Source organism: Mauremys reevesii, linkage group 2, assembly GCF_016161935.1.
Source record: "Mauremys reevesii isolate NIE-2019 linkage group 2, ASM1616193v1, whole genome shotgun sequence".
Classification (NCBI taxonomy): domain Eukaryota; kingdom Metazoa; phylum Chordata; order Testudines; family Geoemydidae; genus Mauremys; species Mauremys reevesii.
Window position 1 is genome coordinate 77,832,926 of NC_052624.1, and position 27,687 is coordinate 77,860,612.

At 44.6% G+C, this 27,687-nt stretch overlaps 1 protein-coding gene across 3 annotated transcripts; it reads left to right on the plus strand.

Moving 5' to 3' along the window:
• Positions 1–6,188: 6,188 nt before the first annotated feature.
• Positions 6,189–26,641, plus strand: LOC120397417 (collagen alpha-6(VI) chain-like). Of its 3 annotated transcripts, none has more exons than XM_039523223.1 (6): positions 6,189–6,337; positions 14,557–14,652; positions 16,019–16,579; positions 18,721–19,278; positions 21,973–22,548; positions 25,684–26,641. In XM_039523223.1, exons 1-6 carry the CDS (start codon positions 6,319–6,321, stop codon positions 25,698–25,700), a joined length of 1,827 nt encoding a protein of 608 aa, XP_039379157.1. In that variant the 5' UTR covers positions 6,189–6,318; the 3' UTR covers positions 25,701–26,641. The 3 variants fall into 3 exon arrangements, with proteins under 3 accessions (XP_039379157.1, XP_039379158.1, XP_039379156.1); XM_039523222.1 differs by lacking the exon at positions 6,189–6,337 and adding an exon at positions 11,705–12,273; XM_039523224.1 differs by lacking the exons at positions 6,189–6,337; positions 25,684–26,641 and adding an exon at positions 11,698–12,273 and having other exon boundaries at positions 18,721–19,282; positions 21,973–22,220.
• The last annotated feature ends 1,046 nt before the right edge of the window (positions 26,642–27,687 follow it).

Sequence of the window (27,687 nt, forward strand, 5' to 3'; positions counted from 1 at the left end):
CTAAGATTTGGTGCCACTACAGGACCTTGGTTGCAACCCATGTTCTATATGGTCCCAGTTTATATCAATAATGTCACACAGGGAAAAGCTCCTCCAGGAGGAGCTCAGAGGTGATAGCAGGGAACAACCTGCGCTCTGAGGCAGCTCCCAAGAGTGGTTGACACAGGGCTGCTCCAGGCTGCACTGCTCCCTGAGGCCTCCAAGCAGCCCTGGAGAGAGATGCACTGGATTTACCTCAAAGCAGCAAACAATACTGTTGGGAGATTAGCAATGAGAACCCTTCCCACACCAACCTCAGTGAACACTGAGAGAGCAGTCAGGTCTGAAGGACCAAAAGAATTTCCTGACATAAAATAGAGTTTCATAAAAAAAAAGACAAACATTTTTTGTGGGGAAAATGTAATTTAAATGACTGTATGGGAAGTTTCTAAACCAGTGGTTCCCAAACTTGTTCCGCCGCTTGCGCAGGGAAAGCCCTGGCGGGCCAGGCCTGTTTGCTTACCTGCCGCGTCCACAGGTTCAGCCAATCACGGCTCCCAGTGGCCGTGGTTCATTGCTCCAGGCCAATGGGAGCTGCTGGAAATGGCGTGGGCTGAGGGATGTACTGGCCACTGCTTCCAGCAGCTCCCATTGGCCTGGAGCAGTGAACCATGGCCACTGGGAGCCGCGATTGGCCAAACCTGTGGACACGGCCAGTAAACAAACCGGCCTGGCCTGGCCCGCCAGGGGCTTTCCCTGCACAATCGGCAGAACAAGTTTGGGAACCACTGTTCTAAACAAAAGGACACTTTCCATGTAATTTTGAATTGAATTTTTTGTTGTATTCAAACATGTTGGTTATTATTTGTGTTTTCCCCTCTTTGTCCCCTTTCCATTTTTGCCACTAAATGCAACAGAATGAATAATTTCCAACATGTGTATTCCCCACTTTTTCCCCCTGCCCCCCGCCATTCTGTAATTTTTCAAAATTTCTCCTAGCCTTGAAAAAGTTGAGTGGCAAAAGGAAAAATAAAACACTGTAAATCTGCCCCTCTGTAACATCTCCAAATGTCCTTAAGTTTTAGTGGAAAAAGGAAAGAAAAAAAAGAAAGGGAAAAAGTTAATAAAGCAAAATAAACCTGTAGACAACATTCATTCATTTGATTTAATTCAGCGGCAAAAAAGATCTGGAGAAGTGGGGGTAATAAACATTTAAAATTTCATATAAAAAACTAAATCAAAACAAAATTTCTGAAGTGAATCAAAACAAAAATTCAATTGAATCCAAACAAAAATTTTGATCTGAACCATTTTGAAAATTTCTCACAAAAGATTTGAAATAAAAAGTTTGCTTGAATTTTTTTTCCACAGGAAGAAAAGAAGTTTCTACCAGTTCTAGCTCAGTCCCCTTCCATCCAAGTACTGGTTACCCCTTCACCAGCATCATGCCCCTGCAAAGTGACAATTTCGAGTTATGGCAGCATGATTTATTGTTTAAAATATAAAAGGGAAAATATCCAGAAAGTCCTACAATCCCATGACAGACTGCCTTAGTAGTAGGCTTGGCAGAATTTGATTTTCATTTTTTAAATAATTTTGACTGATATCAGTGTTTATTTTTAAGTATTTTTTTATTTTGTTTATTTAAATGTTCACAGTTGCACAAATACAGTAAAAGCTTTGTTATCCAGCATGTTGGGAGAATAGAGGGTGCTGATTAGTCAAAAATTCCGGTTAACTAAGAGTTATAGCAGCAAAGAATCCTGTGACACCTTATAGACTAACAGACGTTTTGCAGCATGAGCTTTCGTGGGTGAATATCCACTTTGTCGGATGCAAGACCGAGTTATAGTTACCAATGGAATACCAATTTTCAAAGAATTAGAATACAATAAAATGAATAAAGTATAAAATAGTATACAGGTACTCACCAATCCAGTAGTAATACTGTACTGCAGAGTGGTTGGTTTCTTGAAGCACTTAGGTGTATACCAGTAAAGTTTTCTATACAGTAGGTTATTGTATGACTCTGCATATCACTATGGGCAGTGTGAAAGTAGAATGAATTATATTGTAAAAATAAGAATGGATTAAAGAAATAGTGTATGTACCTTTAAGCAGAAATAAGAAATGTTGAAATACAGGTGCCAGGAAAAGAAACATTAGGCATAAACAATGGTGCTAATGGTGAAACATTAACAGAAGATGGGTAATAGTTAGTAAGGAAATAAGATATGCATGCCTAGCCCAGGTAAACTTATCTGATTCTGCTTCCTTTGTTACCTTGTTAAGTTCTCACCCTTTTATCTGTATAAATAAGATAGTTTGTGTCTTGCATGGTGCTCACATTATCTGGGTGTTATTAGCAGAGCGCTGTGCTAATAAAACAGAGTGGTCTGACAAACTGTGAGTCCTGAGTCTAACTTTGACAATTTGGAGGTTCCACCGAGATGGCAACCGTCTTCACTGGGGCTGTGTGATTCCTGACTGTTTTTGTAGGACGACTGTGGCAGCCGGCACCTGGGCATTTGGCCCGAGCGGTCCTCCACCAGAACAGAAAGGTGCACGACTACAGTGAAGTCTACGCCATTGAACCTGTTGGTTCCCACTCTGTTCTGGTAGGGATCCCGGGATCTGACATCAGGAATCTGGTCAGGTAATTATTTCTGTGTTTTGTCCGGACTGAGGACTGTTCTGTCTCTGTGTCTATCCGTCTTCCTGTGGAGTGTTTGAGTCTGGGTGCCATCTTCGTCCGGGGATCAGCCAACCAAGGGGTTCCTGTCCCTGCGGTCTGAGTGAGTGGAATCTGCACAATTGCAGCCGCACCACACTTTGGGTAAATCCCTGGGTGTGAAAGCAAGGGCAATTGAGGCAGTAGCCTGTGGGCTCCTTTTGTGTGTTACACCGGGCATTGCTCTCACAAACCCGAATTTCCTTGTGCGATTGGTGTGTGAAGTCCTCCTGTATGGGTAACCAGACGTCTAAGTCGGGACAGTTCCCTAAACGAACGCCGGCTCATTTTATATATTTAGGATGGGTCCAGACTCCTGTAAGAAGGGTCCGGACTCCTGTAAATTTCTGGAAAAATGGTCTAGGCTAACTCAGGGGGATCCCAAAACTCAGTGGCCACTGTTAAAATCTTGGAACAAGACCGAGTGGACGTCTTAAAGGACAAACTCGGCCAACCTAAAACTAAATTGGCTAAAGAAGAGGTTAATTGTTTCATTCAGTGGTGGGAAGAGGCAAATCGTAGCTGGACAAAATCAAAAACTCGCCTCTCTCAAATATTCAAATAATAAATTGAAAGCTTTATTAAAAGCCTCCTCTCCCACCACCAGACCGAGCGCTCCCCTTTACCCCGTTCTCAAAAACCCACCCTGGATCGATCCAACCCCCTTAATACTCCCATCTCATTGTAAAAAGGACAAAAAGGCCCTTGTTCTGTTCCCCATTGTTGTCTGCCTCAAAAACTGATTCTTTAGTGTTCCACTACCAATTCAGCAAGCGGGGGGGGGGGGGGCTCCTCAACTAGCCCCCACCCTTCCTGGTCCCTTTCCTTAAACATTTATTTCAAAATTGTGAAGTGACCACAATATCACTCACAAACGGTTCATTGACACAAAAAAAAAAAAAAAAAAAAGAGCAGGATCAGGCCCAGAAAAGCAGGCAAGCAACAGATAAAGAAACTGAAAAACAGGTTGGAAGCCCTAAGGGCATAGTGTAAGGAGTAAGAAAAGCAGTAAGTGCAGGCATGAACCCCTGGAACAATACTTAAAATGGTGAAATCTGAGGTGATAAAGGTGTTATTTTGGGAGATAAACAAGTGATTTATGGAAAGAGAGTGAAAAGTTAACTCTACAAAGGCTGGAGAGAATCTGGGGAGTCCACAATGACAATTCTTTTATCCAGCAGCAAGTGTGAATAGCGCAGACCCTTAATATTTCTAAATGCTGGGTCTGCAGCCACATCCCAGCCCACACTCAAACTGATGTTCCTGTCCTGGCTATCCCACTCAATTCCCCAGACCTCACTGGAGGACCTTGTCCGTTTAACACAATATGGAACAGTAATGACACCTGGGAAGAGACTATTGGCAGTTCCTTTAACCCACTTGGGGGAGTAATACACCAGGCAAAAAAAAAAAAGGCTCCTAAGGTTAAAAGAAGTAGTTAAAATAATGGCAAATAAAACTGGAGAAAGTTTAAGAGCACTGGCCAAAAAAACAGGGGCAATCCGACAGGTGGCCTCCAAAACCGTCAGGCATTGTACATAGTGCTGGCGGCCAAAGGAGGGACCTGTGCTCTCATTGGAAAACAATGTTGTGTGTTTATACCTGACGATACCAATAAGGTAACAGATCACGTTAGCCACTTAGAACAAATCGCATATCTTCCCCATGAAGAGCCAAGTTCTTTATGAAAGTGGCTAAGTATTCTCTGGCATAGGAAACTGGTTGTTTCAGGGAGCCCTGACTATCCTGTTTGGAATCCTAATAATTTTTGTATGTTTTCAGTTAGTCTCCTGTTGTACCCAAAATTGTGTAAGGCATGCCACTCAGGTGACTGCCCCAGAACAGAGTGCTAATATGATAATTTTAAATATTGCTGATGAACAAAGAAATAAAAAACGGTTAATATGTGGAACCCCGTAAAATTTTGGTCATGGCGTAAGCTTGACCAAAAGGAGGGATTGTGAAAGTAGAATGAATTATATTGTAAAAATAAGAATGGATTAAAGAAATATTGTATGTACCTTTAAGCAGAAATAAGAAATGTTGAAATACAGGTGCCAGGAAAAGAAACATTAGGCATAAACAATGGTGCTAATGGCGAAACATTAACAGAAGATGGGTAATAGTTAGTAAGGAAATAAGATATGCATGCCTAGCCCAGGTAAACTTATCTGATTCTGCTTCCTTTGTTACCTTGTTAAGTTCTCACCCTTTTATCTGTATAAATAAGATAGTTTGTGTCTTGCATGGTGCTCACATTATCTGGGTGTTATTAGCAGAGCGCTGTGCTAATAAAACAGAGTGGTCTGACAAACTGTGAGTCCTGAGTCTAACTTTGACAGCAGTGCATGGTGTACACACAGATCACTAAAAATACACTTAATACTAAAACTATACTGAACATAATTTAATCTTTGATGATTCAGAAGGCACTTCAGGATCTTGCAATGCCTCAGGATCACCATTATCAACATCAATTATCATTGTAGATATAGAAGGTGTAGGAGATTAGATTGAATCTGTAATGACCTTATGACCAGGGGCGGCTCTATGTTTTTTGCCGCCCCAAGCACGGCAGTCAGGCAGCCTTCGGTGGCATGCCTGCGGGAGGTCCGCTGGTCACTCAGATTCGGCGGTGTTTCTGCGGGTGATCTGTCGGTCCCGCGCCTTGGGCATACCCACAGCCAAATTGCCACTGAAGCTGCAGGACCGGCAGACCTCCCACAGGCATGCTGCCAAAGGCTGCCTGACTGCCACCCTCACATCGACCGGCAGGCTGCCCTCTGCAGCTTGCCAACCTAGGCACGTGCTTGCTTGTGTGTGTGCGTGCGATAAAATCAATGTTGAACAACAGTTACCGATTAAAAAAATCTCCTCCTTCCAAGCCTACTTATCAGCTTAGGGCATATTCACTTTAATAAATAAACGTCTAGTTTTGGCTTTTGATATCCACTGTTGTCAACTAGTGTGTCATACTCTTCATCATAGAGCTCTTCCTCCTCCTAAATTCCAGCTTAGGTTTGGGGCACCAGAAGTATGTTGTAGCAGGGCAGGGTAGCTTACACTGCTGCTGCCCTTAGTGAACCTGTTTTGTGAATAAATGACTTCAGTCTTCCAGGGCTGCCAATTCCATACCTTTCAACAACAACACAGTTTAAAAATGCCATGTATGGGATGCAACTGTAACATATACTGCATTATTTATCTATCTACCCACTTTTAAAATGTCCATTTCCTCACTCTATATGCGGGAAACTTTCTCTTTAAAATGATTATTACTAGAATATACAATAATCATGGCTATCAGTTTCCGAGGAATTTCTGTTGTCCAGCAGTCCAAAAAATGAGTGAGTCAGCTGGGGGAGAAAATTCACTTGGTACAGCATTAAGCCTGTGTTTCTGCATCTTTGCAGCATTACTCCCTAAAGAGGGATGAGGGTCACCTCATTATCCTGGCAGTAAAAAGAACTTGTGATAAGAAGCATGGGAAGGGATTAATACGGATAAATTACGAAAACATCAGCACCCTTTCTAAAAGCTGCTGAGAAAAAAAACCTTGCCCAAGGCTGCTACCCAGCCCTCAGCTGCAGAATTTACAGGAACGACTGATGCTCAAAGTGAAATCAGGTTAGTAAGAAACCCAGGAGAGTGATGAAGCCCTGAGCTTCACCCTCATAGCTGCTGCTGCTGGCAGTGAACTCGGCACTGAAGACCAACCTTCTTCACTGTGTGAGGAGAGGGGAGGAGATTATTTCTGGTGGTTTGGAAGCCTTTGAAAGATACATATTTAAATTGTCATAATGGGAGGGCTTTTTGGCAAACTACTGATAGAGTTGCTTTTAAAAGGGGTCCAGTCTTTCCTGAGCCACTTTGGAGGATCTAAAGTTTTGAGCTTATAAACATCTTCCCTTTATGTGGTAAGTATCACAAGCTGTCTTCTGCATTACCAAGGAAAGCTACAAAATTACATTTCACTCTGTGGCAGGTTTTGCTTTTAAATATACTGTCAGTCTGAAATTTTCACTCTGATGTTTTGGTAATATACAGATTTTTCTCTAAAATCTCTTGAACTTTGATTTGTATATAGATCTATCAGTATAATCTTTTTCTCTCTGCCCCCTTATTTATATCATTATATATAGACAATGTTCGTATACATATTTAAGTTTAACTTTATAATTCTGAATTTCCTGAGTATGCAATGCTTGTTTTTAAGATAATTACAATGTTCTTGTGATGTTTTAGACTCTTAAATTACTGATACATTTCCACAACCCTAATGCTGATTAATGTTTTACCTTTTTTTGTCTGCAACTATAGTAAAGGGGAAGGATGGTCCAATGGCTAGGGCACTAGCTTAGGCTGTAGGAGACCCTGCTTCAATTCCCTTCTCTGCCAGGGACCTCCTGTGTGACCTTGGGCAAGTCACTTAGCCTCTCTGTGTCCGACGTCCCCATCTGTAAAACTGGAATGATAACACTTCCTCATAAGGGTGTTGTGGGGATAAATACATTCAAGATGGTGATGTGCTCTGAGCTTTACAGATAAGAAGTGCTATAGAAGAAATAGGCATTATTATTAACACTCCATAATGTATCCACTTCTTTCTCCATTGGATACCGATAAGCCATATGTACCCCCTTAGTCATACTCACACTCTTAACACAAAAATCAACCTCTGTGATGGTAAGGTGGAATGGTGTTATATGTATACGAACTGTCTGAAAGTCAGATGTGCCAGTTTCTTGATACAAAAGTGTATGAGGTTGAAACTAAGATTTTGTGGCAGAGCACAAGTTTGCTAAAATTGAGGTACATGTGGCTTTTCAGTATCTGCTAGAGATGGAAGTGAAAGTTATTGATGATGTTGAAGGGTAAGAGAAAGTGGCAATGAATGCCAAAGGCTTTCCCCTTCATATCTTATTTCAATTATTTTAAAATTTTGGGTGAGTCTGATGTGTCCTGCTGCAATCTTAACTACGATGAAAGTTTCTGCTTGTGTTAATGTATTGTATATAAATCTATACATATACATGCTATACTTTTTGTATATTAAAAGATGCTGGTTTGCAAATGAAGGTGTTCCATCCTTGGAAAATCTAATATCCCCAAGATAATTTCATTCTTATTCTGACCTAGATATTACACAAAACTCCAGCATTTATTATTTTTTAATATTTTACTTTTACAAATCAACTTAACATACAGATTATGAAGAATTCCCTAGGTTTGTCTTATTTATAATCACATATTTTTTCTATTTATGCTCTCACTTGAAGATATTGAGGCATGGTAGTAATTTATATTTGAGAAATTATTCCACTAGGACTGTGGTGGGCGTGCGGCCCATCAGGGTAATCCGCTGGTGGGCCACAAGACAGTTTGTTTACATTGACCGTCTGCAGGCACGGTCACCTGCAGCTCCCAGTGGCTGCAGTTTGCCATTCCCGGCCAGTGGGAACTGCAGGCAGCCGTGCCTGCGGGCAGTCAATGTAAACAAACTGTCTCGCAGCCTGCCAGCGAATTACCCTGATGGGCTGCAGGTTGCCCACCACTGCACTAGAAATATATGCATCTAAAGGAAGGATTTTTTAACCTCCTCTAGGAAATGGATATTTTAGCCTAATGACTTTAAAGGCAGGGATTACTAGGTTCCTCAAAACTACAATAAGACTTGGTACTAAAAAGTGACAAGTGTGTTTTGCTTTTCACGTCTTGCTAGATCAGTGGTTCTCCACCTTTCCGACTACCGTACCCCTTTCAGGAGTTTGATTTGTTTTGCATACTCGGTGTTTCACCTCACTTTAAAACTACTTGCTTACAAAAGTGTCTCAGCACACTATTACTGAAATTTTAGTTTATACTGACTTTGCTAGTGTTTATGTAGCCTGTTGTAAAACTAGGAAAATATCTAGATGAGATGATGTACCTCCTGGAAGACCTCTGTGTACCCCCAGGGGTTGAAAACCACTGCACTAGGTGATCCCAAAATTGCCATGTTTACAAAGAGCTAGATTTTATCCAGGACTGCATAACCACTCAGAGATGGCCAGACAGCACGTGTGAAAAATCAGGACAGGTTGTGTGTGTGTGTGTTGGGGGGGGGTAATAGGAGCCTATATAAGAAAATGACCCCAAAATAGGGACTGTCCCTATAAAATCAGACATCTGGTCACCCTAGGAGAACAGCTCTCCCTTATACCTCTGTCTGGATTTGGGCATGCAAGGGGAAAGTGATAATGTGCCTGGCTTGTTCTCCCAAAGTGAGATGTGCGTAGAGACCAGAAAGAAAAACAGGCACGTTGGTGAGCCAGGCCAGGAGTATAATTTACCGGTGATGGTAGCTGAGTGGTAAACAGCAAAATCCCCAGTAGTATTGTTCAAGCATTTTGAAATAGTATTAAATGTTTGCTATAACATTACATTGCCATCATCATTTAGTATAAAATGTAGTATTAGAAATTAACAATCAGCCCCCTTTTCTCCATTGCATTATCCCCCCTTCCCGCTACCTGCCAGAAGCTCCTCCTTGGGTGTATTGCAAAGAATGAGCTCTTCAGGGGCTCATGGGGAGGGAGGTCCCATTCAGGAGAAGGAGGGACCCATATTAGTGGAGTCGTTGCATACTTTTAAAGAAAATGCAAGAGTTTCCCAGAGGGGAAATTTTCTTCCATCACCTTCCTTGCCTTCTCCACCCGGAGGCTTTTACTGCTCCAACTCCCCTTCCTGGAAACTTTTTCTAACCCTACTCTTCCATTGTCTTCCTGCCATTACATCTGCCCTCAAAACCTAGGTCACCAAAGGCAGGCCCCAGCCAGGCAAGGTGTACTATGTGAGACTGCATTGTTTGCACATTCCTAGGAGGAGCAGTTCTGCTCTCCTCCCGTGCAACTGCTTTCCCAGTAGGTATCTATGATTATAACAGTTACTTGAAACTGCATTTACTTCCACCTCCTGCTTGAACCCCTGTGGTGACGGGTTTGTTGCTTAGTTGGCTTGTTTATGTTTTATTTCTTGTAGAGATGTGCATGCCGGGACAATGGCAGTCTGGTTCCTGCAGAAGGAACGTTGCCAAGGGGTAGAGGGCTGCCAGAGAAGCAGCACCAAGAAGCCACCCCTCTGTGGGATGGGAAGCTTACTCTTCCCTGTAGTTCAGGAGACTCTATGGGGCTGAGAGGCAGCACCCTTCCCTTCTTGATGGCTCTACCGATCCCTCCAAGTGAGGGGACAATTCAAAGGTAACCCCTTGAGTTGAAGTTGAAATTTATTGCCCCCCTTTCTCCGTTCACATGAACATTTCTGGGGAGTGTACACTTAGATTTTCTGATGTAACAGATACAAGTAAAGCCCTTGTCTTTACGGCATTATCAATCTCACATTGGTACTTCCTTTGCATTTTGTGAAATCTGCAGCGAAAGTGTTCTTAAAACTAACAACATGTGCTACGCCATCATCCGAGACAGCTATAACATGAAATATATGGCAGAATGGGGCAAAACAGAGCAGGGGACATACAATTCTCCCCCAAGGAGTTCAGTCACAAATTTAATTAACACATTTTTTTTTAAATGAGCATCATCAGCATAGAAGCATGTCCTCTGGAATGGTGGCCGAAGCATGAAGGGATATACGAATGTTTGGCATATCTGGCACGTAAAGACCTTGCAGCACTGGCTACAAATTGCCATGCAAATGCCTGTTCTCACTTTCTGGTGACATTGTAATTAAGGATAGGGCAGCATTATCTCCTATAAATGTAAACAAACTTAGTGATTGGCTGAACAAGGAGTAGGACTGAGTGGACTTGTAGGCTCTGAAGTTTTACATTGTTTTTGAATGCAGTTATGTAACAAAAAAAATCTACATTTGTAAGTTGCACTTTAACAAGAAAGAGATTGCACTACAGTATTTGTATGAGGTGAACTCAAAAATACTATTTATTTTGTTTATAATTTTTACAGTGCAAATATTTTTAATAAAAAATAATATACACTTTGAGTTTAATTACAACACACAATACAAAATATATGAAAATGTAGAAAGACATCCAAAATATTTAATAAATTTAAATTGGTATTCTATTGCTTAACAGTGTGATTAAAACTATGATTCATCTTTTTAATCACAATTAATTTTTTTGCGTTAATCACGAGAGTTAACTGAGATTAATCGACAGCCCTAAATTTAATAAAATGAAACCGACCCTGGATTTGTAAAATGTCTCACAAATCGCAAGATTGAAAAAAGTTATATCTAACTTGCCTTCTATCCTAAAGCCTTTTCTTCTTATCAATGCAATCAGACAGTATTTGCGTGTGTTGTGAAAATTTATATTGTCTGTCAAGCAATAGATTCTGTCTGCTTTCCAAAAAATTAGTATTCCATTCGCTATATTTTTCTACAGCCAAACATAGTTTTCAAACCACTGACTGTGTGTAATTGGACTACATTTTTTTCAGATGTTACTTGCAACTGTTCTGATTATTTAAAGAAAGATAATGAAGTCAGAAAGCAAAGCGTGGAATCTACACTGTACTGGATGGTGTCGTTTTGATTGACCTTCATAGAAATTGGCTTTGTCACACAGATTCCAAAGATTCCAAGCCTGAATTCATCTCTAGGATACTGATGCAGAGCCCTGCAATGGGACTAAGAAGGGAGGCAATGTGATTCCTCTTCCCTGGGGCTTCAAAGAGCTGATTAGTCCCCCCAGTACAGTTTAGGGAAGCCCTTAGCATTGGCTTAACTTGAACCCAGCTGACCATGGTCCGTATGGGTCTTCTGGCAGCTAGGAAATAGCTGTCAATAGGACTGCCTCTGCCACACCTCCACCCACCCCCAAAATGCCCTGATACGCTCCCTATGCTGGGGATTTATTTAACAGGGATGGGGGCATGCAGAGCTTTCTGAACCATCTCTTTGAGTGTCAGAGAGGCTCCTTGGACACAAGATATTCTTTGAGGGTCGTTACAAATGTTTTGCTTAGAGTTATGTGGCCACAGGAGCAACTGTTCATTCTGTCACTGCCTCAGCCTGTTGGCCATTTGGCAGGGCTCCTTCTGCTTGTACTGCCCTGCTCCTCATCTTGAGGCTGCCTGCTGGGTCCCATTCTCCAATGGGCGGGAAGGACGAGGATTTGTGTTAGGGCTGTTAAGTGTGCGGCAGTTGCAGGTATAGATCAGAGTGGAGTGTTTTGAGTTTGCATACACCCATAATGCAACTTCCCTTTACAGAGTAGTTTATTCTATGGACTCGGTTCTGATTTTAAAGATGCAAGATCACACATCACTGGCAGTAGGGCCAGCCTTATGCGGCTTGTCCCGTTCCCTCCACTATCCTCCACTGGAGTGGAGGAACTTGATGGGTGCAGACTGACATTCGATTCCAGTGCTTGTGGAAAGGAGGTGGGGGATGCAGATCGTCGATGCAAGGAATCTGTACCAACTGCATTTCCCAGCACCCCAGGAGTTCCCTGCATCACAAGGCAGAGAGCTTTTCTGCTAGGGATGGTGGTTCCAAAACACAGCAGATTCCCTGTAAGAGTGGCTGCAACAGGTGTACAGGTGATGTAGCTTTTAGTCTGTGGTAGTTGCTGCAAGGTGGTTCATAACCAATCTATGATCTGGGCAGAGGATTCCATCTCCCATATGCTTCCTCTAGAGTGTAGTCCATTTACTTCCAACTGTGCAGTGGGTCCAGAATTTGGACGTATGTGGAGATTGTCATAGTAAGTGTAGCCACAGCCCTTACAAAGCAGACATTGATTAATACAGGAATAAGCTAGAAACAAAACAAGTTGGCTTCCATCTCTCGTGGGACCAGAGACTGCCCCCTTGCTGGGACTTTCAGTACAGCACAGAGACATCTAGTGGCCAAATAACATACCTACAAGTAAATATCATGACAGAAGTTAGTACTTCCATAGACAAGTCACTCAGCAACAAGTTGTTATGGACTCACAGGACTCATGCTCTCTTGTCTCCGAACAGTCCCTGGGAGGAACCACCTTCAGTGTGACAGCCCTTCTTATGAGTCCACTCTCTCTCGTGGGTTAAACTAGGGTGACCATATGTCCCTATTTTATAGGGACAATCCCAATATTTGGGGATTTTTCTTCTATAGGCGTCTATTACCCCCCACCCCAATCCTGATTATTCACACTTGCTGTCTGGTCAAGCTAGGTTAAGCTGTAGGCTCCCCCACGTCCTGGGACTGCACCTCACGGAGCCTTCAGCACGCCTGTCTCCTGCCATGGGCCCCCTCAGGGAGTCCACTCGCTCTGGACCCCCGGGACCTCCACATCCAGAGGGAATAATGCAACCCCGATCTCTAGTCTGCAGTGACTCTCAGCTAGCGTCAAACAGAAGGGTTTATTGAGCATCTGTAAAAAGCGTAATAGGCTCTCGAGGCTCTCGGGCCTAACATCCCTCAGCAAAGTACATCTAGGTCTTGTTCACAATGGCATGCAGAGAGCCATTTCATTGTACAGCTACCACTACACATCCTTATTCTCATTTAGCTGTTTTTTATTTGTTTAAATATTGTTTTAATAGCTATACACAAGGGGCACATAAATACACCCGTAAAACATGGACTCTTAGGAGTTTCTTTATATTAAACCTGAAATGCAGAGAAATATGTAGTTGAAAGGAACAGTGATAGCATTTTAAGCTGCCTTTCATCATTGCAGAGAGCCTGAGGTGCAATAATAGTCCATTACATAAAAAGGCAATGTCCAAATCTTGGCAGGCCAACAGGTTCTCTCTAGGGCCAAAGGGCTCTTCAGGGTTTACTCTCTAGTAAAAGCACACCAATTACCGATTGCTTGATGTTGCACAGGCACCTGATTAAGCACCTGATTGAAAGTGTACCCCTTTAAGTTGAAATGTATCAACACAGCCTAGCTCCAGTGTGTTTAAATGTATATGAAAAAGATTCTAAATGAAATACAGGTGAAGTCCATTTATCCAAATGACTTGGGGGATGTCTGATACCTTTGGGAATTGGGATTAAAGGAAATGATATTTTTAGCTGTAGTTTCACAGTGAAATTTCATTCAGTCACTGACCATTATGAAGTTCTGTATACAGCTGAAGTGGAAATGTTTGATACTCACTCAAATAACCAAAAATCCTGATGATCTGAATCAGTGGTGTGTCCCCTATGCCTATTTGGGTAATTAGGATTTTCAATTCCCGAGGGTGGGGTGGGAAGAGAAAGGGAGTAGTTGCAGGAGACAGGAGCCTACTTAGAATTCCTTGGTTTGTAGGCTTGTATCTTTTAAAAATAGGTTTCAAGGAGAATCTCAGTGAGAATAAGGTGATGGCTTGTGAATGGTGTCAGAAGGTTCTTCCCCAGCACGTGGGGTGGCATGGGAAAAAGCAGGAAGGTGCTTCTGTGACAAGCAGATAAATGGATGCTCAAGGGTGTCACTGGCAGAGCGAAGGTGAAGGTCAGAGCCATAATAATAAACTAGATTTGAAAGGTAAGGTGCCGCTGATTCAGTGGAGAAGGAGAATCCAGTGGAGGGATACAAAGGGGAAATGATGTCATCAAAATCACCTTGGAAACATTTTAAATAGCTATGAAGCAGGAAGGTTGGAGGCATCAGTGCCACACAGGTGAGATTATAATAATTAATGTCTGATTTCATGGATAAAGAAGAAGACAATGTATCCTTTACCATTTTCCTGTTTCTTTATCTATTGTGCTTTAGGTTCTTTATAAAAGCATATTGGGATTGGATTACATCTTTCCCAACCCTATAAGTTTCCTTATACTAGTGCATTGTGCAGTCATGTTCTTTGTGATATTTGATATATGGGATTTTTATTTTATTTTTCCAGGATTAAAGCTTGGAACGTTCATTCATAATATGAAGATGCTGCTGACTTTGTTCCTCTTCCTTAGTGGGAGTCAAACTTCAGTAACTCAGATGCCTGGTATTTCAGTATCCTTTGTATTCTGTTGTATTGTGTGATTTAAAAAAAATACAATATTTAGTCCGCAATTTTCCCAATAAAAATTGAGGTGAAGCCTGACACTCTTGAGTCAGGATCTCTATACCTTATGAGACTTTGTATAATAGACTGAAACTGTGTTTGGATAATGGAGATGGACATTAGATTTACATATTAGATTGATCAGTGCTATCGTAAACCTTGACAGACTTATATAGATTAGGGCCAAATTCAGAGGTGAAATGCAGATAGCGTATAAATGAAGCCCACACATGGAATTTAGGTATTTTCTAGTGGCTACCTGGGATTTAATTACTCAGCGTGTGCAAAAGGAGGATCCAGTCCTGCTCTGTACTCACATGGGTTCTGTTGGGGTCACTGGGATTCTACATGTAAGTTCTGCAGAACTGGGTCCTTGGTATAAATCCCAGGCACAGTGAAAGCTAAATTGTGGCATTGCATGTGTTATAAACTGTGAGTTGATGGTGACCCCTCCCACACAAGGTGTACAGGTTATATCAGTGGCTTTGCTTCATGGAGTTCCCCTTCTGAAGATCTGTAGAGTGGCAATGTGGAGCTCTATGCACACCTTTACTGGGCATTATGCCCTAGAATGAGTCTCTTCAGCAGGATCACACTGCCAAACACCTCAGGGTTCCCTGCACTCTCCTCATTGAGTACTGCTTGTGAGCCACCTTGAATTGAATATACATAGGAACCGTCATTTGAAGAAGAAATTCTGGTTATTTACCTTACAGTAACTGGAGTTCTTCAAGATGTGTGGTACTGATCTGTATTCCACTACCCACCCTCCTTCAACTCTGCTTCTGATCCCTTCCTTGGGTTATTCATGGTAGAAAAGGAACTGGAGAGGTGGTCAGTCCATGTGGTCCCTTATGCCCTCGATTTGGAGCACAAGGAGGTGATGGGCAGAGATGTGGATCAAGAGACACTGCTGTCAAAAAGTCTTCTGCTCTTAGGCACATGGAGTGCATGGGCACCTTGAGTGGCATACAGATAGGGATCCCATAACCTGAAGAACTCCAGTTATCATAAGATAAGTAACCAGCATTTCTCAGACATGGTTTCTTTACCTTAAGGTTACAGCCACTTTGCACCATGATAACCTCACTCTCTGGCAGATTTTCGGCCACTGTGGAACTCCACCTGGGTTTGTGTCCTTGTATAAATACTGACAGGTTTCAGAGTAGGAGCCGTGTTAGTCTGTATCTCTAAAAAGAACTGGGCCCTAATTACATGTCTCTATGCTTTGATGCTTCTCTCAGTGTTTCTCTCTTTACATTTTGTCCTCACACAAATTCTGTATACAATTTCTTTTTTCATGTAGGATATGTGGACACAGAGGAAGCTGATATTTATGTGCTCATTGATGGCTCAACAAGCATTAGTCCTGTTGCCTTTGGAGACATCAAAATTTTTTTGAAGGAAGTGATTAAGATGTTTAACATAGGGCCGAATAAAGTTCGCTTTGGAGCTGTGCAGTTCTCACATAACAGAAGACTGGAGTTTGAACTTGATGAATATAGCAAAACAAACGATTTAGAGACGGCCATTGACACCATGAGGCAAATAACAGGGGATACCTATACTGGAGAAGCTTTGACTTTCATGCAGCCACTGTTTAAAAAGGCAAGGGAGCAGAGAGCTGGCAGGGTGCCTTGTCACCTCATTGTCCTAACAGATGGGGAGTCACATGACAGTGTGAAGGAGCCTGCTGAGAGACTGAGGAGTGAGACAGTCAATATTTATGCCATTGGTGTAAAAGATGCAAATGAAGCACAGCTCCTTGAGATTGCAGGGTCAAAGAGCAGGACTTTCTTTGTGCAAGAGTTTGACTCTTTGAAAAACATAAAAAATGAAATTGTTCAAGTGATCCGTTCTGGAGAAGGTAAGGAAAATTCTGATTTTGCCCTTTGAACTCAGAGCGCTAATTGAACACGAAGCCTCCTCTTATATAACAAACAATTTCAAATTCAAAACATGATAAGCATATTACTCCAGCCTGAATAACTGAAATGTATAAATATACTTTGGGCACATTTTGAACAGAGATGGTTGCAAGCCAATTATAAATAATGCAGTTTTCTTTCTTAAATCTATTGTGTGTATGTTCAACATTTACTTTAAAAAAGCAAAGGTATTTTTATTTGGTTTCAATCAGAGCATCAAAGCACTGCTTTTCCTTCCTCCTTTTTTTCCTCAGCTCTGTAACAACAAGATGGCTTTTCAACTGAAGAGGGTAGTCCTACGTCAAGTAGTGTGTTTCCAACTTGTCATGTTGTGTTGCTATTGTCCCAGTGTAAATACCTGTGTCATGAATTGTTCAGGTGCCCACAGAGCACTAACCCTACTGTCAGGCTGCAGTCAGGCAGGGTGGCATTTAAGATCATTGTCTTTGAGACTGTGATGCTCAATAGCCTTCAACCCCCACCACACAGACACAGAGTAAGAGGAAAACAAATGCAAGCTACATTCTCTAGCAGTGAGCTATGTCAAGTTGGTGTTTGCGATTAACAGGTACATTATTAGAATGCTAGTGTCCTATGCTTATACACAGCTGTAACCCCCTGAATCTTTTCCACCTCTATTGATTTGTGAGCCACTGAATCTTTTTCTGTTGGGAAATGGAAGTGGCTCAGACAACCAAGCACAAGCTATAGCTCTCCTGTGTGTGTAAATGCATGTGCCTAGCAAATCTCTCCTTAGCAACCCTACTAAACTTATAGCAGTGCTGTCCAGTGTCATGCAACTCGTGTGGCACTCACACAAGCAGCAGCCCTGTCATACCTGCGCTCAGCCCATCCGGATCCTCAGGCACCCAATTAGGCTGCAGGGACAGCTCTGCAGTTGATTCTCCTGGAAGCTGCTGTGACACTCGGGTGACCTCTCTGCCTCACCTCTAGCTGCTCCCCAGTAGATTCTAATGCATAGCAGCAACCGGAGAAGGGGGCAGTAACCGCATGTGAGAGAGGGCTCAGTATTGGCCCCAGGCTCCCTGACCCAGCTATTCTTCAGACAGCACCAGGGCCGGCTCCAGACCCCAGCGCAACAAGCGGGCGCTTGGGGCGGCATTTTGCCAGGAATGCGGCAGGTGGCATGGCTGCGGGGGGTCCGCTGGTCCCGCGGCTCCGGTGGACCTCCCGCAGATGTGGCATGCCTGCGGGAGGTCCACCGGAGCTGCGGGACCAGCGGACCCTCCGCAGGCACGTCTACAAGAGGTCCCCCGGAGCCGCGGGACCGGCGACCGGCAGAGCGCCCTGCACGGCGCGCTGCCCTGCTTGGGGCGGCTGAATTCCTAGAGCTGCCCCCGGACAGCACCCACCCATCCATCCACCTACCTCACTACAGGGCTGCCCAGAGGATTCCGGGGGCCCGGGGTCTTCGGCGGCGGGGGGCCCTTCCGTTCCTGGACCCGCCGCCGAAGTGCCCCGAAGACCCGCGGCAGGGACCCCCCGCCGCCGAATTACCGCCGAAGCTGGACCCGGTGCCGAAGCGCAGCCTGGTCTTCGGCGATTATTCAGCGGAGGGGGGCCCTGCCACGGGTCTTCGGGGCACTTCGGCGGCGGGTCCCGGAACGGAAGGGCCCCCTGCCGCCGAATTACCGCCGAAGACCAGGCTGCGCTTCGGCACCGGGTCCCGCTCCGTCTTCGGTGGTAATTCGCCAGCGGGGGGTCCTTCCGCCCCGAAGCGGAAGGACCCCCCGCCGGCGAAGACCGGGAGCGGCAGAAGCTCCTGCGCCCGGCCGCACAAGAGTTTGCCGGGCACCCCGGAGCGAGTGAAGGACCCCGCTCCAGGGGCCCCGAAAAACTCAGGTGGGGGCCCCTGTGGGGCTCAGGGCCTGGGGCAAATTGCCCCTCTTGCCCCCCCCTCTGGGCGGCCCTGCCTCACTATTGCCCCATTTACCCAGCACAGCCAGAAATCTTAGCATCCACCCGTCTATCCCAGACCATCCTGCCCCAGTTAAATCTATTAGCTTATTTTTAATGTACAGCCTGGGTTATATTAATATAAATATGTTTTCTTCTATAGCCTGCAAAGAAATGACAGCTGACATCATGTTTCTAGTGGACAGTTCTGGAAGCATAGGACCAGAGAACTTTTCAAAAATGAAAAACTTTATGAGAGAACTGGTCAACAAATCTGACATCAGCGCAGATCGAATGCAGGTTGGGGTTGTCCAATTCAGTGACATAAACAAGGAAGAATTCCAGCTTGACCGATATTCTTCAAAAAGTGACATTTTCAGTGCTATTGATAGAATGTCTCTTATAGGGGAAAATACACTAACAGGAAGTGCATTGACATTTGTGGCTGATTATTTCAAGCCTCCCAAAGGTGCACGTCTGGCTGTCAAAAAGTTTCTTATCCTGATTACAGATGGGGAAGCTCAGGATGAAGTAAAAAGTCCAGCAAGAGCCCTACGTGATCAAGATGTTATTATCTACTCTGTTGGGGTGTTTAATGCAAATAAATCTCAGCTGGAAGAGATTAGTGGGAAGCCTGAGCTGGTTTTTTACGTTGAGAACTTTGATAGTCTGAAGCACATAGAAGATGAGATCATCTTTGGAATATGCAGGCCTCATGAGGGTATGTAAGTACTGCAGTTTTCAATAACTCATGTCAATCTGTGTCTGGGTAGGAATTTTGCTCTGTCCAGATAGCTGAGTACTGTAATAAAGTAAATAAACAGGTGTGCTTTCTCCTTGCAATGCCATCTTCTCTTGGAGATGCCTACAGGGATGAGAAGTGTGCGAGAAAAATGAAGGTAGAATTTGGCTCATGATACCAGGAGCAGGGGCGGCTCTAGAAAATAGGCTGCCCCAGGCAGCGCGGTGCGCTGCGCCGCCCTGCCTCGGTCCCGCGGCGGGTCCCCTCTTCCCGCGGCTCCGGTTGAGCTCCCGCGGCAGGTCCACCGGAGCCCCGGGACGAGCGGACCTGCCGCAGGCATGACTGCGGGAGCTCCACCGGAGCCGCGGGAACAGCGGACCTCCCGCGGGCATGGCTGCGGACGGTTCGCGGGTCCGGCGGCTCCGCTTGAGCTGCCGCAGTCATGCCTGCGGCAGGTCCGGTCGTCCGCGGCTCCGGTGGACCTCCCGCACCCATGACTGCGGCAGGTCCACCGGCCCAGCCTGCCGCCCCCCTAGATTTGGCCGCCCTAGGCAACAGCTTGGTTTGCTGGTGCCTAGAGCCGCCCCTGACCAGGAGGCCTGTCCTACTAGCTTTCAAAGATGTTATATTCTCTCAAACAAATAATATAAATTTCATAATATTTTAAAAGTACAATATGCATGCTAATGGGTGTAAGAAAAGACTAAATCTGATTCTCACTTATACTAAGGCTCCTTTGTGGTGGTCTGGCAGTGTAAAACATCCTGGGGACTGATTCTTGTTCACACTAATGGTCTAGTTCTGCCCTCATTTACAAGGGTGCAACTTCTATTGAAGTCATAGAAATTGTACACATGTAAATGAGGGCAGAAATGGGCCCTATAGGTTGTATTTACCTGCTAGACTTTAGTAGTACTAATTTACACACGAACCCTGAATGGCCTAGAAGATAGGTGTGCACACACACACACACACACACACACACGTCTGGCCCCTATCTGTGTTGCCAGCAATACAGCACCAGAAACTAGTTTTGTTGGAACTGTATTTACAAGTTTCAGTTTGGGTTCCAGATGTAGTTCAAACCCAGTGTAGCCAAGTCTTTTAAGAAAATGTGTTAACAGAAGCATTTAAATAGGTGCAAAAGAGGCATAAAACTGTGTGCAGATAGATGAAAATGGTAGGGAGTACCACATGCTACTCATTTTTGTGGGGCCCAGTCCAGGACTGTGTGAAATAAACTCTCATAGGAACTAAGGAGCGTCACAAACCTCTCCACCTTCCACTCCAAGTACAAGGTGTTTTCCTTTGACCTTGCCTTCTCTAACATAAATATATGGGCAATGGGGGTGACATTCAAAACAACTCACTAAACACATTTTTGCCCCGGGGAGAAGATAAGAGGAAAAAACGCACACTGCTTAATACATGGCTGGAAGGCACACAGGTATATTAAGGTGATGATTGCAGTATAAGAACCTATATAGAATAAAATTGCACAGATGGTTATCATTCTAACACTTCCCTGCAGAGGCTGCTATCCAAACCTTGCACAGCTTGCTGATGCACAAGAACCTGAAAAATGGAATAGCTCAGGGCCAGGTTATGCCTGGCCCCATACATGGTTGTACAACGGGGCTGGGGAGAGCACAAGGAGTCTCTCTCCTCTTTGCACACTGCATGTTCCATTTCAGGGGCTTACGGGACTGAGATCTGGGTCTCTCTTGCACTCACTTATTCAATTGCAGAAAACACATTTTTGCTGTTGCAAAGTGAGAACAGATCTAAACCTGCCACTGTGTTATGCCCTAAAGGGTAAATATTTAGTTCCATGTTTAGGAGCTACAATGTTCTCCTTACTAAACTGTGAATCAGGTGTTGACTTCCCATCTCCTTGTCATAAATGTTGATCTTTAGTTTAGGAGGAGTTTTAATGGGTTTCACAAAAGTCACGTTCACCCCTTTTTGGTCACTGCAACCTAGGGCCTTGGGGGCTGTGCAGGGATGGCAGGGCTTCAGTCTCCAAATTGAACATCTTTCTTACACAAAGAAGAAAAAATTGCAATAGATCCAAAGCACAAAATAAATTCTGCTATCACTGCTGCCTGGTGGGTCTCCATGCATTTCAGTGTGGTTGCATAGATGCAAATGGCAGCAGAATTTGGCTCACTTCCATTAGTAAACAGTAAATAAAACTGTGTGTATGGTGACTCTGTAGAACAAGGGTCACAGAAATTTGACTTAACTCAAAAAATGAAAATCTTAAAATATGTTTTGGGGGAAAACAAAAGCTTTTAACTGGTGCTTGTATTCTAATAGAATACAGATTCGTAGATTTTTTTAAGGCTGGAAGAGGCTATTCTGATTATCTAGCCTGATCCCATTCTGTTGTGTTACTATTCATTTCTTCCCCCTGTCCCTCTGGATTTTAGATAAAGTTGAGACTATCAGTTATTTTAGGATTAGCGGTTAGGCTCTTCTGTTATAGACTGATGGATTTTTCCCCAAACATGCCTAACATAGGATGTTCAGTTGTGTTATTGCCTCCAAAAAATGATCCAAATTCACAAGCTTTGCTTGAATACAAGAGAACTAGTAAGAAAGATTCAGTAAGAGTCTGTACTTACTTACCTGTTCGGGTTTTTTGTTTTTTTGTCATTTGTTCTTCTACAGAATTCAAAAAGCTAGAAAGATTAGATGTTGTGTTTGTGATAGATGGATCTGGGAGCATAAGTCCTGTACAATATCAGACCATGAAAGACTTCATGATTGCCTTGGTGAAAAAATCTGATGTCGCTCCAGATAGAGTTCAGTTTGGAGCTGTAAAATATTCTGATAAACCAGAAACATTTTTCTACCTTAATAAGTACACAACAAAATCCAAGATTGTTGAGGCTATCCAGAACGACAGATCTAAGGGAGGTTCAACGTATACAGCCAAGGCGATTGGCTATTCGGAAGCTCTGTTTGCTCAGGAGCATGGAGGCCGCAAAAGCAAGGGAGTTCCACAGATTCTTATAGTGATAACAGACGGTGCGTCTCGTGATGCAGCAGAGCTCGGTGACGCAGCCAAGAGATTAAGAGACAGTGGAATTATTATCTATGCTGTTGGGATAGAAGGAGCAAACCCTGATGAGCTTTTGGCCATGGCTGGATCAGAAGACAAATATTACTATGTGGATACATTTGAAGGACTCAAAATCACAGCTGTAGAAATATCAGAAAAAATATGTGATGATTCAAAACCAGGTAAGTGTTTGTTTGTTTTACTGTTCTATACAGTTTAAACTTTCCTCATAATTTTATTTAAAAATTGGCAAAGATGGGGAGACACATCTCTAAAATTTCAAAGCAATGTGTGTGGTTTCATTTGTATATCTAGCTTCCTGTGGTATTCTTTTCTCTTTAGCAAGCCAACCTATAGGCAAAAAGGGAAGTTTCTTAAAGCTTAAACTTACTTGATCCTACAACTGAGGATTTTCATTGCTTAAATGGTTGATATTATTGTTAGTCTGTGCAGGTTCAAAAGTTTCATAAAGGTAAAATTAGGGCACTAACTTTTCACTTTAAAAGGCCCGAGTTCAGGTTTTACTTTGATTAAACGAGTTGTTGTGGGGATAGGCATTTATCTACATCACAAAAACACCATATGATTTGGCCTGGTTGATGAGCTCTGCTGAGGAAATAGGTAAGAACAGGTAGATGGGGACTATTGCAAGTGGCAATCAAAATGCAATGGCAATTATGAGGAAACTTACACCATGCAAACTGCACAGTGGCATCCTCTAGTCCAGTGGTGGGCAACGTGCAGCCTCTCAGGGTAATCTACTGGTGGGCTGCGAGACTGTGTGTTTACATTGACCGTCCACAGGCACAGCCGCCCGCAGCTCCCAATGGCCACAGTTCACTGTTCCCACCGAATGGGAGCTGCAGGAAGTGGCAGCCAGCATGTCATAAGAACATAAGAACGGCCTTAATGGGTCAGACCAAAGGTCCATCCAGCCCAGTATCCTGTCTACCGACAGTGGCCAATGCCAGATGCCCCAGAGGATGTGAACCTAACAGGTGATCTCTCTCCTGCTGTCCATCACCACCCTCTGACAGACAGAGGCTAGGGACACCATTCCTTACCCATCCTGGCTAATAGCCATTAATGGAATTAACTTCCATGAATTTATCTAGTTCTCTTTTAAACCCTTTAAAGTCCTAGCCTTCAACACCTCCGCAGGCAAGGAGTTCCACAAGAAAATCCTTTTATTTGTTTTAAACCTGCTGCCCGCTAACTTCATTTGGTGGACCCTAGTTCTTATATTATGGGAACAAGTAAATAACTTTTCCTTATTCACTTTCTCCACACCACTCATGATTTTATACACCTCTATCATATCCCACCTTAGTCTCCTCTTTTCCAAGCTGAAAAGTCCTAGCCTCTTTAATCTCTCCTCAGATGGGACCTGTTCCAAACCCCTAATCATTTTAGTTGCCCTTCTCTGAACCTTTTCTAATGCCACTATATCTTATTTGAGATGAGGAGACCACATCTGTAGGCAGTATTCAAGATGTGAGTGTACCATGGATTTATATAAGGGCAATAAGATATTCTCTGTCTTATTCTCTATCCCTTTTTTTAATGATTCCTAACATTCTGTTTGCTGTTTTGATTGCCGCTTCACACTGCGTGGATGTCTTCAGAGAACTATCCACAATGACTCCAAGATCTTTTTCCTGATTTGTTGTAGCTAAATTAGCCCCCATCATATTGTATGTATAGTTGGGGTTATTTTTCCCAATGTGTATTACTTTATATTTATCCACATTAAATTTAATTTGCAATTTTGTTGCCCAATCACTTCGTTTTGTGAGATCTTTTTGAAGTTCTTCACGGTCTTTTTTTGGTCTTAACTATCTTGAGCAGTTTAGTATCATCTGCAAACTTTGCCACCTCACTTTTTACCCCTTTCTTCAGATCATTTATGAATAAGTTGAATAGGATTGGTCCTAGGACGGACCCTTGATGTCCCTGCAGCTTCCCGCAGCTCCCTTTGGACGGGAATGGTGAACTGTGGTCACTGGGAGCTGCGGATGGTCAATGTATAGAATCTCTCTCGTGGCCCACCAGCGGATTACCCTAACAGGCTGCAGGTTGCCCACCACTGCTCTAGTCCCATACAGTTATGCATAGGTCTACACTTCCAAACCCCTGTGCTGTATAAAAACACACATTTTAATGATCAACTAGTCAGATTCATCCTCATTTGCAGGTCCACGCTCCTGTCTATTTGTCCACAGGTGATAGGAGGGATCACAGAGATCTTTGCACTCCAGAGGAGTCACTTGAATCTTTGCAAAGAGACTGTAAAATGCTACTCCTACTAGTGAGGAAATCCAGTTTAGTAGTGTTTTATGCCCACTTCATGCTTGTGTACTGGAGCGTGTAATGTGGAAGTCAGTGAAGAATCAGGCCCCACAATTTCTACTTTTCCTAATGTCCTTCTCTGTCCCTTGTTAAAAATCAGTACTTTAGCTGCACTTTCTAGGTTGCTGGTCTGTGCAGCTAGTTGAGATTTGTTGCAAATAAATTGTCAAATCTGGTCCTTTTTTAGTGTTTGAAACTGCAAATAAATCCAGATTTCTGGCACACACTCCTAAATGTTCACTGAATAGCCTCTGCCATTGGAAAAGGGTGGTTGGCTCCATGTGCTGGATAGACTGGGACTAAGACAGCCCTGATTGCAGGATGAACCACACCTGGGTTGAATCAGGAGCTGGCAGGATAAAAAGAGCAGGAAGCTTCAGGGAGGTGGGAGATAAAGTTGCAATTAGGTTTACAGGCTGCAGAGAGGGAGCAAGAAGGTGCCTGTAAAGGCCCTGAGTCAGTAGGGAAAACGCTGAAGCTGGAGGAAGGTCTCTACGCAATGAGGTGTGGGAGAGACCCTGAACAAGCAGGGAGAGACTGCAAAGGCCAGCTGGGATGAAGACTCTGAGTTTGTGTTAATTTGGAGAGACCTTGAACTGCCTGGGGCCTACATGGCCAGTATGTGTCAGAGGACTCAATAAACGGGATGTCTTGGGGGGGGATTCTTGGAACCACTTCTGAACTATGAGTTCTAAGGGGCCCTGAAAAGGGGATAACAGAGCCAGGGTGCTGTGGAATGATCTCTGGCTGCAAGGGGTTGCCCGGGGGGGCAGTAAGCAGCCCCTGTGCTACAGCGACCCTATGGACTTTTTGCTAACTGGTCACTTATTTTCTATTCATTATGTTAGCTGGCCAACATAAGTCACATGATGATGTTTCTGCTCCCTGATTGGATGAGTGTAACTTTTTTTTTTAACATGTGAATAAAGAATAACAAGTAACAATGTATTTTTGGTATAAATTTTCAGATGTGCATTCAAATTAAAATTCATGGCACTCCTGTAGACACCGTGGTGATTACAACACTGCATTTGGCCTTCGTCCCACAATGCCTGTTCTCGCCTCTCTGGTTATCAGTTTGAACTCTACTGCCCTGCCCTCAGGTGACCAACCATCAGCCCCACCCCACACATTCCTTTGCAGATTTGAAAGTCCCCTTCCTGTTTGCTCAGTGACGTGTGCAGTGGTCTCAGCGCATCTTTCCAGGTGGACGTGCCTGCTCCACAACCAGGTGATCCCCCACTAGGAGCAATGCCAAGCTGCTGGACCTCATCAGCATTTGGGGAGAGGAGGTTATCCAGTCCCAGCTGCATTCCAGCCATAGGAATTATGATACCTATGGATAGATTTCATGATGCATGACAGAAAAGGGCCATGTCTGGGGATACATTGCAGAGTAGTGTTAGGCCTGAAAGAAAATGTTGCACAAAACAGTTATGCTAGCCTGACCGAAGTCAGGCTAACAGGGGTTTCTGGGTAGTCCCTGAGTGGAAAAACACCAAGAAGCATACTTACAAAGAGCTGGGAAGAAGTGAGATAAGAGAAGAGCTGCATTCTTGTACCAGATGTACTGTGCTGAGAACAGTTTGTTTAAAGAACAGATAAGGAGCTTCCCTGTCTTCATTCCCTGGTTCTGTTCTCTGTCTGTTCTTAACTCCCCCGTTTCCTAATTTCTGGTGCTCGTCACCATGCTAGTAAGAGGGTGATAAGACGTCATTAATCACTTAATGCTGTAAGGTATAGGAGAATAGGTACGCATGTATACTAAAAGTTTCTAGTTTCTAGTTGTTAGGAGAAGGGGGTGGGTTGCTTAAATGAATAATCTATGATGCAACGGAACTGTCTATATAAACTTATACTAATTGTAAAGAGTATGCTGGTTCTCTCTGGAGACGGCTGCTCTCTATTGTTGTGTGCATCCTTCAATAAAGAGCTTTTGATCGGACCTTGCTGGTGTTGCCTGTCTCTCTGCGGTCAGACAACGAACCTCGCCATCTGGGTTCGGGTCCCCGACAGTAGGGTAAACATGAAGGAGCTGCGGAATGCCTACCGCAAGGCACAGGAGGCAAACCATCGCTTGGGTGCTGCGCCCATGAGCTGCCAGTTCTACAAAGAGCTGGACGCGATATTCGATGGTGACACCACCTCTACTCCAAAGACCCCTGTGGATACTTGGTTGGCTCGTGTGACAGTTGAGAGTGGACTGAGCCAGGGCACCTGAAAATCTGGAGCATCCTGGGTCTTTGTGTTCACCCCTCCGTCCAGTGATGAGCTGCCAAAATCATAACAACTGGTTCCCTCCTCACCCCAGGAGGGATCATTCCCCCCCCAGTGACCCCTGCCCCATCCACCCCCCCTTCCCTGTACCCTGACAGCCCCTGGAATCCTTGCCCCTGACTGCCTCCCACCGCCCCCATCCAACCCCTGATCCTTTCTGACTGCCCCACCAGGACCCTTGCCCCTATTCAATCCCCCTGTTCCCTACCCTCTGACCCCCCCAACCCCTGTCCACTCCCCCCCACCCCCGAACTCCCCTGCCCTCTCTCCAACAACCCCTCCTGCCCCCTGACCGTGCTGCCTGGACGTGGCTGGTGGTGCTACAGTCCGGCTGCGGCTGGAGCCGGGAGCCCGGGGATGGAATCGGCATCTGGGTAGGTGGGGTTGCGGCTGCCGCCCTGCCCGGACCCAGGCTGTGGCGGGGCCGGGCGGCCGGGGACGCGGGGCCGGGCCGGGCAGGGCCGTGGCCGGAGCCCAAGCCCAAGCCCAAGCCCGGCGGCCGGGGAGGGACGCGGGGCCGGGCAGGGCCACGGCCGGAGCCCGAGTCGGGTGGCCGGGGAAGGACGCGGGGCCGGGCAAGGCTGCGGCCGGAGTCCGAGCCCGAGCCCGGTGGCTGGGGAAGGACGCGGGGCCAGGCAGGGCCACGGCCGAGCCTGAGCCCGAGCCGGGCAGCCGGGAAGGACGCGGGCCAGGCA

What these genes read in the sequence shown, in the direction of transcription:
- LOC120397417 (XM_039523222.1), top strand. Translation starts at nt 12,135, where the DNA reads ATGCAAGGAATCTGTACCAACTGCATTTCCCAGCACCCCAGGAGTTCC. An exon ending in TGGCTGCAACAGGTGTACAG is followed by an intron (nt 12,274 to 14,556) that starts GTGATGTAGCTT and finishes TTATTTTTCCAG; the next exon opens with GATTAAAGCTTGGAACGTTC. An exon ending in AGTGATCCGTTCTGGAGAAG is followed by an intron (nt 16,580 to 18,720) that starts GTAAGGAAAATT and finishes TTTCTTCTATAG; the next exon opens with CCTGCAAAGAAATGACAGCT.